The following is a 16,967-nucleotide window of genomic DNA, read 5'->3' as shown; positions in this document are numbered from 1 at the left end:
GGGTAGATCCTGGCAGATCCCATATCTTTCATGTTTACTCCACGCTTAGTCTTGACAGGTGTCAGATGAGGCCCAAGCCTAAATCTAATCCCTGAGCCATCATTCTCCAGATGATGGTCAGGGAGTAGACTTTTGGAAAAAAAAAGCTCATATTTGGAACCAGAGAGGCTTTTTTCCCCTCCCAGCTGCCCCTCATCATGTAGCTAGGCTGCTGCCCTCTGCCTGAACGGAGGGACCGACCAAGCTCAGGACTGTTACACACACTACAATCAAAGGATGGCTGTGGGATATTTAAGCGCAAAGTCTATCTGGAAGCTGAAAATAAATCCATAACATGAAATAAAAAATTACTGAAATCGTCCAAGCTTCTTGAAAAACACAATAAGAACCTTGTATTGTGATGTGGGTCTTATTCAGTTACTTGACGCGTGTGCAACAACAATGCTTGCTTCTTAGAGGTTTGGGTCTACCTAATGTCTCAGGATCTCAGAAGCCAAGTTCTAGGGGCTCACATTTGGCTCTCCTAAGAAACCTCCTCCTAATAACACTAAAGAGCTGTCTTGCGGAGGAGACCCCTCTTGGCGCCCTAAGCGCCCAGCGCACACGGGCACGCTGAACAAGCCTCACGGGCACGCTGAACAAGCCTTACGGCCTTCATCAGCCAAAAGGAGGGGCTCTTCATGCAGTCGACTTACACATTGGGAGACCTGGAACCCTTGATGAGATTAGACGGTTCGGGCCTCCCTAGAAGGGGACGGGCAAGGAAGAATCCTATGGCGCGCTCCCTTTGAAAAATGTACAGCTAAAAAAAGGCAAACAAAACTTACATGGACAAGATTTAAACTATAAGTTAACAAGATGTAAATAAACCACAAGTTTAGAGCATGTAAACCACAAGTTTACAAGTTGTAAACCACAAGGGTTAACAAGATGTAAACCACAGGTTTACAAGATGTAAACCACAGGTTTACAAGATGTAAACCACAGGTTTACAAGATGTAAACCACACTTTACAGCATGTAAACTACAATTTCCAAGATGTAAACCACACTTTACAGCATGTAAACTACAGTTTACAAGATGTAAACCACACTTTACAGCATGTAAACTACAGTTTACAAGATGTAAACCACACTTTACAGCATGTAAACTACAGTTTACAAGATGTAAACCACACTTTACAGCATGTAAACTACAGTTTACAAGATGTAAACCACACTTTACAGCATGTAAACTACAGTTTACAAGATGTAAACCACAGGTTTACAAGATGTAAACCACAGGTTTACAAGATGTAAACCACAGGTTTACAAGATGTAAACCACAGGTTTACAAGATGTAAACCACAGGTTTACAAGATGTAAACCACAGGTTTACAAGATGTAAACCACAGGTTTACAAGATGTAAACCACAAGTTTACAAGATGTAAACCACAAGTTTACAAGATGTAAACCACAAGTTTACAAGATGTAAACCACAAGTTTACAAGATGTAAACCACAAGTTTACAAGACGTAAACCACAAATTTAAAAGATGTGAACCACACTTTACAGCATGTAAACTACAGTTTACAAGATGCAAACCACACTTTAAAGCATGTAAAATACAGCTTACAAGATGTAAAACACACTTTACAGCATGTAAACTACAGTTTCCAAGATGTAAGCCACACTTTACAGCATGTAAACTACGGTTTACAAGATGTAAACCACAATTTTACAAGATGTAAACCACACTTTACAGCATGTAAACTACAATTTCCAAGATGTAAACCACACTTTACAGCATGTAAACTACAGTTTACAAGATGTAAACTACAGTTTACAAGATGTAAACCACACTTTACAGCATGTAAACTACAGCTTACAAGATGTAAACTACAGTTTACAAGATGTAAACCACACTTTACAGCATGTAAACTACAGTTTACAAGATATAAACCACAAGTTTACAAGAAAACCACAAGTTTACAAGATGTAAACCACAATTTTAAAAGATGTAAACCCAAGTTTGCAAGATGTAACCCACAAGTTTAGAAGATGTAAACCACACTTTACAGAATGTGCACCACCACACCTGCTTCTGGCATTGGATACCATTGGTGAGACGGTCTGGTACAGGAGACATGTTCCCAATGGGGCTACATTGTGTATGTCAAGCGACCCATTGAGCATGCGGAGGTCTGACCTCTTCACCAATGGATGTAGATAATCCATTGTGCAGACGGGGTTTCAACGCACAGACAACATTTGGTGTTGCCATTGGTCAATGGGGCAACTGGGGGACCAACAGGAAAACAGCCTATCTGCCCTGGGGGAGGAGCACTTAGTCTGGGGGAGGAAATGTGACTGGTCATCGAGAGAATCAACCCTCTCAATGACCAGTCAGAGGTCATTGGGAGGCATCAAACCTCTCAATAACCGGTCAGATTGGTCATCAAGAGGAATCAAACCTCTTGATGACCAGTCAGAGGTCATCAAGAGGATTCAAACCTCCTGATGACCGATCAAACCGGGCATCAAGTGTGAGCCTGAGCCTCTATAGTGGCTACAGGACACAAGAAAAATGGTGGACACTGGTTGTATTTTTTGGGATAAAGAACTACAAACAGTGAGTAAGAGAGAAAGAGAAAGAAAGAGTAAAAAGAAAGAGAAATGTATGATCTGGAGGGGGTCTATCTACTCCTTATAGGAGGATCCTCAAAAGTCTACTTGAACCACCTGGAAAAGTGGTAAGGACAGCTGTGCAAGACCAACAGGGGCTACAGCCTCTGCGCGCACCAAGGAGACGGTGGGGGGACACAGAACAGTAATACTAATCTGCTCCGATTTTTAGACTGAGTCTAGGATTAACAGAGTAACCTTTGATCTTGAGCAGGGTTGATGTAAAAGCAATAAAGAGAAGCAATCAAGAGACACAGAGAAATCACTCTGGATAATCAAGGTTCAAATGAAGAGTATACTTACTGTCAATAACCTAGGCGCCTGTGACGGTAGGTGTGCTGGGAGCGTGGTATCCTCTTGTGGGGTGATCCTGGGTTATCTACGGCGTGGTTCTGGGTGGTCTGAAGTCTGTGGATGTGGTTTACATCTTGTAAACCTGTAAACCTGTGGTTTACATCTTGTAAACCTGTGGTTTACATCTTGTAAACCTGTGGTTTACATCTTGTAAACCTGTGGTTTACATCTTGTAAACCTGTGGTTTACATCTTGTAAACCTGTGGTTTACATCTTGTAAACCTGTGGTTTACATCTTGTAAACCTGTGGTTTACATCTTGTAAACCTGTGGTTTACATCTTGTAAACCTGTGGTTTACATCTTGTAAACCTGTGGTTTACATCTTGTAAACCTGTGGTTTACATCTTGTAAACCTGTGGTTTACATCTTGTAAACCTGTGGTTTACATCTTGTAAACCTGTGGTTTACATCTTGTAAACCTGTGGTTTACATCTTGTAAACCTGTGGTTTACATCTTGTAAACCTGTGGTTTAAATATTGTAAACTCACGGTTTGCATCTTGTGAGCTTGTGGTTGACATCTCGCAAACTTGTGGTTTACATCTTGTAATCTTGTAAATTTACAAGGTGTAAGCCACAGTTTACAAAGTTTAAACCACAGTTTACAAGTTTTAGACCACAGTTTACAAGGTGTAAACCACATTTTTACAAGATACTAGACTTTCAAGGCGGCTGCGCCGCCGCTTGTCACAGACCATGGTGAATTGCAAGTTGAATTGAAACTTTTCTTCCAAGTTCCCTCATAGCTACTTAAAAATAGTCCGCAAGGAGTAATATATATCACACTTTGGAAAAATAAGAAAAGGTAAAAGTTTAAGAATATAGGAAGACGTCAAGAAAATGATAAATTGTTCCATCTGTCAACTAAGGGAGTGAGAAGAAAACAAAATGGGATTCTTTTTTTCATAGAGGGATATGTGAGATGGATGGACAAGCAGAAGGGTACCCATTTGGGACAAAAACACCAGATGTCACCTGAAAAACTGCTGAATTAGCTATCATTGCCTTGGCTTAGAAGCCATTGCCTTGGCTTAGGAGCCATTGCCTTGGATTAGGAGCCATTGCCTTGGCTTAGGAGCCATTGCCTTGGCTTAGGAGCCATTGCCTTGGCTTAGGAGCAAGAAATGCACACCTTCATTATCAATCTAGCTGTGTTTGAGTCAAACCCCTCCAACAACCCTTTGAGTTGCACCCTCACTCCTGCATATAAATTATCTGATACATGAGGGCGCATCTCACAATTTTTGATTATGTATGTAACATAAAATTTGCGGATGAGTAAAGCCTGAGATTACGGTTGTGTCGTTGTTGAGTTCAAACTCAAAACAAGGTATAGTTTGAGGAATTAAACTTGAGTTGGTTATCCTCTCCCACGTGTGGGCTTGGTATCTTGGACTTTTCAACAATTACACCAAGTTTGACAATCCCAGTTTGATTGGTAAAATCAAGGGTGAGGTCAGATTCCTTACCAATGCACATTATTGAGTCCTGTGTATATGTGATAGTTGGAGTACTGCCATTGTTAAGGAAAATCATTTGCCCTCCAGTCAGAGAATACAGAATGCCCTCCTCAAGGGCGTTTTTGATTGCCGTATTTGCCATGAGTTTGACTTTGAAATCTATTTCCTTCTTGCCTGCGACTCCGGAAAATTGGAAGAAAGTGCCAGTAGTCACCAAGCCGTATTGGTTGCCGCGGAATACATCAAGTTCGGACTAACAAAAAGGCGTAAGCATCACAATAGACCAACAGTTTTGAGAAATATGTATACATCAGCTGTGGCTTCAAAGTGTCCAGAGACAATGTTTGGATGGTTTGATGGTCTTGGAGTTGACATTGTTGAAAATTCAAGAAGGAATTTGGAAAAGTGGTACTGATTCTTACATGGAGGTTTTATGAAGATGTTTAAATTTATTTGTGGGTCAACAGGATCAACTCGGTGTGAGAGAAAAGTCAAGCGCGGAAAGTTCTTATTTATAGAAAACGTGGAAAAAAAATTGATAGTGTACAGTGCAGGCAAAAAACCCATTCATCAGATCACTCAAGAACCTGGAAACCTTATTTTTTCCATATGGTGGGACTTCAGACCACCCATTGAACCTAACAACCGCGAAGGTTGAAGCCACTCTTCTGAAGGGTCAAGCTGAGAATAAAAACCTTTGGCGAAAGGGCGCGGTAAGCAGCGCAGGCGAATAACCCATTCAATGAATCACTCATGAAACTGTCCACTTTTTTTCTCAAGGGTGCGTTGAGAAGAAGACCCTTTGTCAAAATGTTGTGACAAGAGACCACCCATTGAGCCAAGGAACCGCAAAAATTGAAGCCACTCTTCCGAAGGGTTGAGCTGAGAAGAAACCCCTTTTACAAAAGGGCGCGGTAAAAGACAAGGGGTGAGATTCCAAACCCTTGTCCCTGAATCCTGAATGACAGTATCATCTTCCAAATTCTCCTGTGATTCTGTTAATCAAATGAGGCGGAAAATAGGAATGGTCGAGTGAACGTGGATACACAATGTGGTAGTCAGAACTGGTCCTACCATGACAAAATGTCCGGTGGAGCCTTTTTCAGCTGGCTACTATGGCAGAGCCACCGTGACAAATAAAAATATAAAAAGTCGTTTTAAATATGAAAGAGACATTATTACTCTTACATATGTAAAACTATGCAAAAACATTAAATACATATATAAATAATTAACGGACTTACTTTGCGCACTGCGAAAAACACTTCGCGCACTGCACAGTGCGCGGATTCCCAAACACTTCGCGCACTGCGGGTAAACTACGCAACTTTTTGGAGATTTTTCTTGACAAATCAATAGACAGGCTTCTCATTGGACTCTCTGAATTTTTTGGAAGTTTTTCAAAGCATTCTTCTATGTTTAAAAGAATCATTAAAAACCAGAAGAAATGTAGGATTTGGGCGCCTAAAAAACAAGGTTCCCATAGACCAAAAATTCTGAATCATTTTTTGAGTAATGTAACATGTAAGAAAAGCTACTTCAAAAAATTTCAGCCACTGTGTGCAAGCATACAGGTCTTAAAAATAAGAAACTTGACCACATATTAGCACATTGCATCCAAATTATCCTCATTTTTCAGACCTGTATGCTTGCACGAAGTGGCTGAAAAGCTTTGAAGTAGCTGCTCTTACATGTTTCATTACTCAAAAAATTATTTGAATTTTTTGGGCTATGGGAACCTTGTTTCTTAGGCGCCCAAATCTTACATTTCTTCTGGTTTTTAATGATTTTTTTAAACATAGAAGAGTGCTTTGAAAAACTTCCAAAAAATTCAGAGAGGCCCATTAGAAGCCTTTCTATTGATTTGTCAAGAAAAACCTCCAAAAAGTTGCGTAGTTTACCCGCAGTGCGCGAAGTGTTTGGGAATCCGCGCACTGTGCAGTGCGCAAAGTGTTTGGGAATCCGCGCACTGTGCAGTGCGCGAAGTGTTTTTCGCAGTGCGCAAAGTAAGTCCGTAATAATTAAGGGTACTTGTAAGTGAGGTACCCTAGGTTATTTTACCCGTAGAATAAGAATCTTCTATAATATTTTACATATTAATTACATAAATTTGAGTAATTAATTATCGGACTTACTTTGCGCACTGCGAAAAACACTTCGCGCACTGCACAGTGCGCGGATTCCCAAACACTTCGCGCACTGCGGGTAAACTACGCAACTTTTTGGAGGTTTTTCTTGAAAAATCAATAGAAAGGCTTCTAATGGGCCTCTCTGAATTTTTTGGAAGTTTTTCAAAGCACTCTTCTATGTTTAAAAAAATCATTAAAAACCAGAAGAAATGTAGGATTTGGGCGCCTAAGAAACAAGGTTCCCATAGCCCAAAAAATTCAAATAATTTTTTGAGTAATGAAACATGTAAGAGCAGCTACTTCAAAGCTTTTCAGCCACTTCGTGCAAGAATACAGGTCTGAAAAATGAGGATAATTTGGATGCAATGTGCTAATATGTGGTCAAGTTTCTTATTTTTAAGACCTGTATGCTTGCACACAGTGGCTGAAATTTTTTGAAGTAGCTTTTCTTACATGTTACATTACTCAAAAAATGATTCAGAATTTTTGGTCTATGGGAACCTTGTTTTTTAGGCGCCCAAATCCTACATTTCTTCTGGTTTTTAATGATTCTTTTAAACATAGAAGAATGCTTTGAAAAACTTCCAAAAAATTCAGAGAGTCCAATGAGAAGCCTGTCTATTGATTTGTCAAGAAAAATCTCCAAAAATTTGCGTAGTTTACCCGCAGTGCGCGAAGTGTTTGGGAATCCGCGCACTGTGCAGTGCGCGAAGTGTTTTTTGCAGTGCGCGAAGTAAGTCCAAATTATTATCCCTTCCTTGTGTAAACTAATTTCAAAGTTTGCGCAAGTTCATCACGCCCCGCGTGGATGCACTTGTATGCACATATACATATAAGTACATATACTTACCCCCATTTTCAGTGACGTAACTGAGGTGTTGTGTATAGTTTAAAAGATGGCTTTGTTTGTTGCGTGGCGCACCCAAGCCCGCGTGCTCTGTTGCCTAGAGCTCAAGCCCGCGCTCCTAGTGTACATATATGCATAATGCATAAACTAGCACGCAACCAAAGTGCTCAGCTTACCAGTAAGTAAGAATGGGCTAGAATACGCCCCAATAGCAATATTACATGTGTTATATGTCTTGTACACATGTAATTAATCACCAAACAAGATGTAATTACCACATCATTCAATATCAAAACATTCTAGATGGAAAAAGGCTCTTGCAACATGCACAGGTGACACTAGAAAGCGCCCCAGCTTCTCCCAAGCCTCACTACGTGTAAATTACAACTGTAGTAAATATGTAGAAGGGGTCAAATGAACTGGAGCACTTAATAAGCGCCTCCAGAACATGTATGAAGCACTGCTTGCACGTGTACAAGTACACAGAAGCCAGTTCTAGTACCTTCTGTGGCACATTTCCACGGAAATGAGCGTCACAGAACCCCCAAACCAGCCCCCATGACGTGTAAGGCATGTGTAAGATCACGCAGAACCTCTGTAAATGGTCCTTGGCAACCCTTGTATCCAAGCCCCAATGTTCCACGACCTACAGCGCCTTCTAGCGCAACCAAATTGCCTCAGAATGCGCCCACAAGTGTCCCCCTGTCCCCTGGGCGCCCCTGGAGGCCTGCCTAGGCTATAAAAAGGGCCCTTTCTCCGCCCAAAAGTAGATTCCCCAGCTTTACATTACCTACTAGAATTTTACCCGCCTTCAACAGCCTCCTTAGCCTGTGATTTGCCAGGTAAAATACCTACTTTTGTGATTTTTAGCCCCAATTTCCGCCCTGAAGCTGTCCAGTAACCACCCTGCCCTCAATATTACCTCTTCTGAGCGCCTCCAACTGCCCAACTTCACGCCTGAAGAACCTCAAGTGCCCCTAGGGTCTTATACTAGTAAGTTTAAGCCCCTTCTCTTGAGATTCTCCGCTATTTCTTTCTGGGATTTGAAACACCCCTGTTTACAGGCCCCAGTTCTTCATTCTAGAGGGATTAAATACCCCTGATTTATCAGGCCCCTCTTAAAATTAATTATATTCATTTTATTACGTCAAATTGGCCCAAATTGGCCCAAATTGCCTTATTCTTACGCCATAATTCCCAACAATTACGTTGGAATTAACCCTGATAGCCTTGTCTTAGAGTTTTATAACTCTAATCTTTTGCTTTGCACCACGTGTAGCTAGAAGGATAATATCCTTGGCATCACGTAGGCTGACAGCCTTCTTCTACGCAAGATAATCCCAAGTAGTCAAGGGAAACTCCGAACTCCGCGTAATAAAAGCATCAAGATAGCTCCGCAGGCTTAAAGTAACCATAAAGTAATCATAATAATAAAGGTCCATCTAAAACGGTAAAGTAACGCTCCTGAACAACTCCGCTCAACGTTCCGTAAAGAATAAGATAACCGTAATAAAAAAACTCCTCCGCAATCAAAAATCCGCCCAGTAAAGTAAAGTAAGAATCCGCCATCCCATAATAATAAAAATCCCCTCCAAGGTCCGTGAGGGAAAGATTCCCCCTCCCCCTCGCATATCAACAACTCTCCATCGCTCCACCATAGAAAAATAAACCATGAGAAAACTCCGCCACATGTCATAAACCAATAGAAAAGGAAATAACAAATAGAAATCCTCCTCCCATCTCACGCACGCCGCATGCCTCCGCTCCCACGTCGTCATTTGCGCCTCCACTGATCGCCGTAGACAGCCGCCCAACCTCCGATCATCCATCATCCACGCCCCTGTCTAGCCTCTGGTGTTGGGATCCCACACGCCGCCTCCACCCCAGCTACGTCCGCTGACGTAACTCGCTTCAGCTGCCACGGCTTCCCCCAATCGCTGCGTCGTTCTAGATAGTCCGCGCTGGAATGCCTGGACTCAGCAAGTCCGCTCCGCTCCGCACGCCGCAGCTCCGCCGCCTCTGACCGCACGCTCCGCGCCCAGCCTATGCGCTGCGCCTCCGCCGCTTGAAGATCCTGCGCCGCCCAAACCGCCTGCGGAGCCCTCATGCCCCGCCGCAGCCGCGCGCCCGAACCTTACCAGACACTTTGGCGCCCCGCACCAAACGGCCACCACAACGAGGCGCAAGGGATAGGAAAGTGTTCCACAAGGAAGACCTTAGACGAGTAAGGGTCGCCCTTGTAGGGAAATTTGATTTCGAATGCGGGTTTGTATGAATTTAAACCGGAAAAAGAAACATCACAAGGTAAGTACTGACAATTCCAAGGAAAAGACAATGAAACACCAAAAAACTTCGCGCTGAATAATCCATTGAGTTGGAAGGAGGCTGTGCCTGGGTTGAGGGCAAAACATCTTGATGATTGTGAGTTGTAACCAAAGAGGGAGTGGCGTGGAAGGGGTGTGCCGGGTTCAAGGGGAAAACGTCTCAGTAATTGTCATCCGTGCCCAAGGAGGGGGCGCGTGTCGGGAAGTTTCCGGTTTGGTAATTATGAACAAACAGGGAATGGCGTGCAAGGGATGTGCCCGGGTCAAGGGCAAAACATCTCAAATCATTGTAATCCGTGCCCAACGAGGGGGCCGCGTGACTTGGGAATGTTCCAGTTCTGTAGGGAGTTGAGTATGAGTGTGTAAAGTTGTTCGGAGGGTACGCTGAGGATGAAGAAAACAAATTACAAAAGAATATATAAGGCTGTTTGCCATGCAGGTCACATGTTTCCCTTGTGGCTCCGGATCTTGGCTTTATTATGCTGCCGGAGCCGCCTGTTACAATGGGGGCTTCTGACTGGTTAGCGGGACTCGCTCCAGTCTTACGGATAATTCCAAAATAACAGGTGGCTTGAAAACCTTTATTACACCAAACTGTTAGAAAGGGAAAAGAACCGGGTGAACCCATGATAAAAATTTCCGTAAATCACTGTTTTATTGAAACTTAGATAAACCACAAGTTTACAAGATATAAACCACAGGTTTATAAGATGTAAACCACAGGTTTATAAGATGTAAACCACTGGTTTACAAGATTTAAACCACAGGTTTACAAGATGTAAACCACAGCTTTATAAGATATACCACAGGTTTACAAGATGTAAACCACAGGTTTACAAGATGTAAACCACAGGTTTATAAAGATGTAAACCACAGGTTTACAAGATGTAAACCACAGGTTTATAAAGATGTAAACCACAGGTTTACAAGATGTAAACCACAGGTTTATAAGATGTAAACCACAGGTTTATAAGATGTAAACCACAGGTTTACAAGATGTAAACCACAGGTTTATAAGATGTAAACCACAGGTTTACAAGATGTAAACCACAGGTTTAAAAGATGTAAACCACAGTTTGCAAGGTGTCAATCATAGTTTAAAAGGTGTAAACCACAGTTTACAAGGTGTAAACCACAGTTTACAAGGTGTAAACCACAGTTTACAAGGTGTAAACCACAGTTTACAAAGTGTAAACCACTGATTACAAAACATAAATGTATTAGAACGGCTTGCCTCATCTTGTCTTGGGGAAGGGGTCCTGCATACTATAGGAACAAGGGTCAGAGTTGTTAGGCATGACTCACATTGTTGTAAAAGTCTATTAGCTTGTCTTGCATCAGCATCGCCCAAACATCCAACTAATCATGGTTGAGAGGGGATTAGATCAACCACATTAACAAAAGTGGGCAGTGCAGAAAGGAAAATAACTTACAATAGAAAACTGTCCAAAAATGAGAAAAAGAGATTCAGGAATGTAGCTAGATTTTCTAGGATTTGAAGAGTTTGATATCCCCACACGAATAGCGAAAGCCAAGGCAAGGAAAAAAGAAGCGGCAAAGAGGGTGTACATGGAAATAGTTCAGAGCAAAGGATTCCTTCCAAGGAAGACGCAACTGGCTGCCAATCCGGCAAAGACCAGACAGAAGAGCATCAAACTAAGATGGTCGGGATAAAATCACCCAATCAATGCAGGGGACAAAGGAATCAGCTAGCCGGGGGGAAAACCTCTTGGCGAGCTGGATACCCGGAACCAGCTCAACGCGAGGAAATTATCCCGGCGAGCTGGATACAGGTATCTGGCTCGCCGCGAGGAAATCATCTCGCTGTAACCAGCTCACTCCAGCTAGCCGGGAGAGTTTCCTCTTGGCAAACTGGCAGCTATCTGGGAGGAAGCCCTCTCGGCGAGCTGGCAGCTATCTGGGAGGAAGCCCTCTCGGCGAGCTGGCAGCTATCCGGGAGGAAGCCCTCTCGGCGAGCTGGCAGCTATCCGGGAGGAAGCCCTCTCGGCGAGCTGGCAGCTATCCGGGAGGAAGCCCTCTCGGAGCTGGCAGCTATCCGTGAGGAAGCCCTCTTGGCGAGCTGGCAGCTATCCGGGAGGAAGCCCTCTCAGCGAGCTGGCAGCTATCCGGGAGGAAGCCCTTTCGGCGAGCTGGATACCCGTAACAAGCTCGCAGAGAGGGCTTCCACCAGCTGCCAGCTTGGCGGCTTGGGCAACGCGGGGTTGATTAACTCGTCGGACATCTCTGGTCCGACGAGTTGAACCTGTCAAGTTGAGATGTCCGACGAGTCAAACTTGTCGGACTCACACCCGTCGGACAAGCTAGTCCGACCGGTGAACCTGTTGGACAGGTCTGTCCGACTGGGTAACTTGTCGGACATACAGGTCCGACCAGTGGGAGCTGGTTGGACAGACATGTCCAAAATCTCCTCGGACGATGTGGTCCGACCAGCCAGTCCGAGGGAAGCTCGGGCTGCGCTGTCCGACTGCAGAGCGGTCAAACAAGCCCGATGGGTGGTCGGGCCAAGCTGCTCGAGGTCCCGTTGAGCAGAAATGTCCGACTTCTGCTCGAATGGGTTGATCCGACGGGTGGGCTTGACCACCCTTCGGACGGCCATGTCCGACAACTGGTCGGACATGCCCGTCCGAGCTCTTGCCGGACAATCATGTCCGAGGGGATAATTCATGCAGTGTGGCTCCAACAAAACTGTCCGACTCCCTGAAGAAAAACTAGCAAAAAACATCAGGCAAGTCCAACACTTCCTGGAGATTGGCGCAAGTTTCTCATACAACAAGGTAGAAGTCATTGCAGGACGCCTCAACCACGTGTCGTACATTCTACCACAACTCAGGTGCTTCCTGTGTGGAATCTATCAATGGCTAATGGAGTGGGTCCATAAGAGGCGGCCAATTTTGAAAGGCTCCAAGGAGGACCTCCATGAGTGGCTGACAACTCTCAAGAAATTCGCTCCCACCAGACTGATCCTGCGCCAAGAACCCACCGAAATAGGATGGATAGACAACACCTCGACTAGCTACGGAATTGGGGTAATAGTAGGGAAACGCTGGGCACAATTCCGGTTGAGATCAATGGACGCTCTTGACCAGGGGATTGAAGGGGACAAAGAAGAGGAAAAAATTGCCCGACTAGAGACAGTCGCGGTTAGATTAGGCCTCCTGATGCTCCTGAAACTTGGCGCAAGAGGAGGGAAAACCTGTTGACATTCGTGTGACATCCCTCTAGGACTCTAGCGGTCTCACTTCTCCTGATGACCTCATCAAGACGCTTGCACCTCAATGACATCATTTTCAACGCTCAGATCCCTCAAATCTCTCCCAGCAAGATTCTCCGCTGGAACCTCTCCATCCATATATAAACTCTTCCTTCCATTGTCTTTGTTTCCTTCCCTCGGGGAACCTGCAGTATCACATTCTGCCTATCATTATAAAAGCTTATCTTTTCTTATCTAAGCTGTTCCTCCACTCTCAACATCATCATTGGTCAACACCATCATCATCAACCTACTTTCTACGTTATCATATCATACTATCTCCTGTGCGCTCAAGTCCTCTTTGCTCAATTCCTTCGTCAAGACCCTCAGACTTGCATCCGGATCATTGATTACTCTCAGTTCTTGGTTTTCCCTTCTTTCCAACAAATCCGCCGATCTTCTTTGCCAATCTCCATTTGCACTCATACGACTTGTAGGTTCTTAACGGCTCATTGGACTCATCCCGGTCAACATCATTGACTCTTTCTTTTTTTTCCCAGTTGTTTGTCCTCCTGTGTCCTGTGTCCTTGTTCTTATTGTGTCTCTTTAAATTGTCCCCTTTGCCTTTAGGTACATTTTCTATTTTTATATTTTTATTTCATCACATGTATTCCCTTGTCAGAATTGCTTACCAGAAATACATGCTTTAGTTTGTTGATTAACAAAACCTTCATTGTGTGGACAGACAACACCACGACAGAGGGCGCAATCCTCAAACGGAAATCAAAGGACCACCTCGTCAACAACGAGTGGAAGAAGATCCAGAAGATCTTGATTGAACATCAGATCAACCTGGTAGCAAAGCGGGTGGTCTCCGCCAAAAATCGGGCGGACACGTTATCTAGGGGAGTGCGGCAAGGCCACCAAAACAGGGACCAATTGTGGATTGAAGTCTCAAGGGACCTGGAAGAGCTAATCACACAGGTCACCAAGACGGATTAGGTTAGGAATTGAGTGCATTTCACAGTAATACCATAACAAGCAGAACTAGATGTCAGTTAGATAAGAGCCTGGAGTTAGGGCTAGCCTCAGACAAGGCAGTTAGAGGGGATAGGGGTTGGTTAGGTCTGAGCTGGCTCCAGGCCCCTGGAGTTGTGGGACAGGCTCAGACCTTTCTGCTAAAGAGCTCCTAAGGGGGAGCTGTATCACACTACCCATTGAGGGAGGCGTGAGGACACTCTACCACTCCCTACAACCCCTCCCAAATCCCAAGAGGCCCTATAGGGCTGAGAAGGGAAAAAGGGGGAGGGGGAGGGAGAAAATAGGCTCTTCCCTTATCCCATACCCAGGTGGCTTGGGGAGGAAGGATAGAAACTTCCGGGTCACCTGAATCACAGTGGAATCCCACATGAATTCAGCACACGCTGAGCAAAATAAACAGTACCAACAGAGGCCATGGGTTTATCCCTGGCCCACGTAGACACCTAGGGAGTGTCAGCAGACTGGATGTGCGCTTACTGGCAGCGCAGCAGTAGGTGGGTCAAGTCCAGGAGCGCTAACGGGAGAGGTGGCACCCTGCGCAAAGGCGCACCAAAGAGCGCAGGCGGAGGTTGATCAGCAGCGCCTCCCCCGGGGGAGGCGCGGCACCCCGCAAATGAGTTCGCAGCGGTCAAGCGCTGAAACCTAGTTGGTCAAGGAGCAACCGGTACTGGCCTGCAGCAGCCAACCCAGAACCACGACTCCACCGGATTTAGCCGATCTCAGCTTACCTATCAACCCCGCCGATCAGGAAACCTTTTTTCACCCCGCCCCAGTTAGGTCGTACAGTACACGTGTAATGTATGAGTTCGCAGCGGTCAAGCGCTGAAACCTAGTTGGTCAAGGAGCAACCGGTACTGGCCTGCAGCAGCCAACCCAGAACCACGACTCCACCGGATTTAGCCAATCTCAGCTTACCTATCAACCCCGCCGATCAGGAAACCTTTTTTCACCCCGCCCCAGTTAGGTCGTACAGTACACGTGTAATGTGTACCAGACAAGGTATCACTCATTAGAACCTTGTAACGCCCTTATTTCCCTTTACATGTGAAAATTCTGATTCATACACGTACCACAGGCTGGCCAAAGCAGTGAGGTAATGTGTATGAAGTTTTTCTATTCAGTGGAGACTGAATGGAATGAAAGTAATCCACAAAGATCTGTTATTATACAACAATACAGATACTACTGATCTAGTGGGAGACCAGTAGCTCACTTACTGATCATTACACTGCACAGATCATTTGTATTACTGATCCTTCAGAGGATCTGTCCTGTGAAGCGCTCCCAGTTCCCCACTGGTCATTGGGAGCTTCCGTTCTTTTCTCCCTGGACACTCTTCAATATATAAACAGCCCCTCATGGACTGTTTATTGCTTAGAATATTTTATAGCAAGTTTTAACATACTAACAGTTAAACAGTGGCTTCATTCTCAACCATCATTTAATTCAGGAAACTCCATAGATTCTTGATTACCCTTTACCTTTTGTAGGTAAAACCCACAAACCCAAGTGATTTATTCCTTGGATGCCTATTAGCACCTTGTGTTGATCTGGATGCGCCTTCATTGAGCAAGACTCTCAGTACCAAGTGTACTGATTGAGTGTTATCTTTTACAGATATTATCACGTCACCTTGGCCCATCCTTGGTACTTTACACCATCAAACTGGTAGTAACAACCTCATTTTACACGGTTAGTTACCTACAGGCTGACAAGTATCATATATAAGCAATATGAAAACAGTGGCCAACTTGTGGTTGAGTATAATAAAAGGAATTCAATAAAAGAAACAAAGAAATTCATATGCCATATTCAATATCCTATGCAAAGTATCCTAGAGCTGAGTTGTGTGTGAAGCTGTGTGTGAAATCCTTTGTGAACTGTCACAGACTGGCATGTGAAAGGTGTAATTTGTGTATCTTCTGATCCAGTAGAGATATGAGGATGGTAACAGCGGGTGACTAATGTTTATTTTGGCTGTAGATTCCATAATTTCTGACACCCGTTTGGTGGAATATTGAGACTTATAGTGAGTACAAATAAAATTGTGAATTTTTCCACCTGCAAACACAGGAATAACAGCTAAACTGGGTGTGTTACCGGTTGTCAGTTTTTGATGAAAAAATGACCTGGTGGGTGCCCACCCCAAACTTGGGCGGCCAGGCCGGCAGTAGAGAGAGAAAATGGAATCTACCTGGTTCTGGCCCAAAGGAGAGGCCCTGGGTGGGTGTATTTGCTCTCTCAATTGGCAGTACTCACCAGTGAGAGAGTGTTTGTGTCTCTCAATTGTCAGTACCTGAAATATCAAGGTTTGCAGCACCCTGGTTGAGCTCCTTGCCCTCCTGGAACATCTCCTCCGCCACCAGCAGATCTGGCTCTCCCAATGGGAGCGGGTACACCACCCAAATACCGCCGTTACTCAGGTGGCTACCGGTGCAGTAACCAGTGTCTGATTTGAGGCAGAAAAACAACCTGGTACCTGGACCCACGGCGGGTATCCGGGTCCCAAATGCCATCTCTACCCCAAGATTCCACAGAGTTTGTGCATGACAACTGTTTGCAGTTGCACAACATTTTATTGCATTCCATGAACTCCTGTAGCTCCAATGAGACTGCTTCGCGGCACTGCAAACCCAGAACCCCCCATTGGAAAACTTGACGCCCCGCGCCGGATTCAATGCTACATGGCTTTGCTGCACAAATTTAAAGCACTAGGCCGCTGGTGCTTGCGCTTGGGCGTTGATAAACGCTGTGGAACTTCACTCTACGGGGATTTAGGAGCTTGGAAGGGAAATGTAAGTTGTCACGGATATTGACAAGATAAACTGGCGCCTGAAGGGCTGCCTTCCTTGAATAAGCTCTGGGAGTTTTACACTAAGAATATTTAGTGTGGCGCAATCTTTTAGAATTATTCTTAGGCATTGCCAGGCATTGCCA

At 44.5% G+C, this 16,967-nt stretch overlaps 1 protein-coding gene across 1 annotated transcript; it reads left to right on the top strand.

Annotated features, from left to right (window-relative positions):
* Positions 1–16,154: 16,154 nt before the first annotated feature.
* PtA15_13A325 (uncharacterized protein) lies at positions 16,155–16,640 on the top strand (the record flags this gene model as incomplete). The annotated part of the gene is made up of 3 exons (XM_053162512.1): positions 16,155–16,253; positions 16,340–16,423; positions 16,632–16,640. 3 exons carry the CDS (start codon positions 16,155–16,157, stop codon positions 16,638–16,640), a joined length of 192 nt encoding a protein of 63 aa, XP_053026480.1.
* Positions 16,641–16,967: the final 327 nt, after the last annotated feature.

The sequence above is a fragment of the Puccinia triticina genome, chromosome 13A, assembly GCF_026914185.1.
Source record: "Puccinia triticina chromosome 13A, complete sequence".
In the NCBI taxonomy this organism is placed as follows: Eukaryota; Fungi; Basidiomycota; class Pucciniomycetes; order Pucciniales; family Pucciniaceae; genus Puccinia; species Puccinia triticina.
The sequence above is the reverse complement of the archived record's forward strand: the minus strand, read 5'-3'. Positions and strand labels throughout refer to the sequence as shown.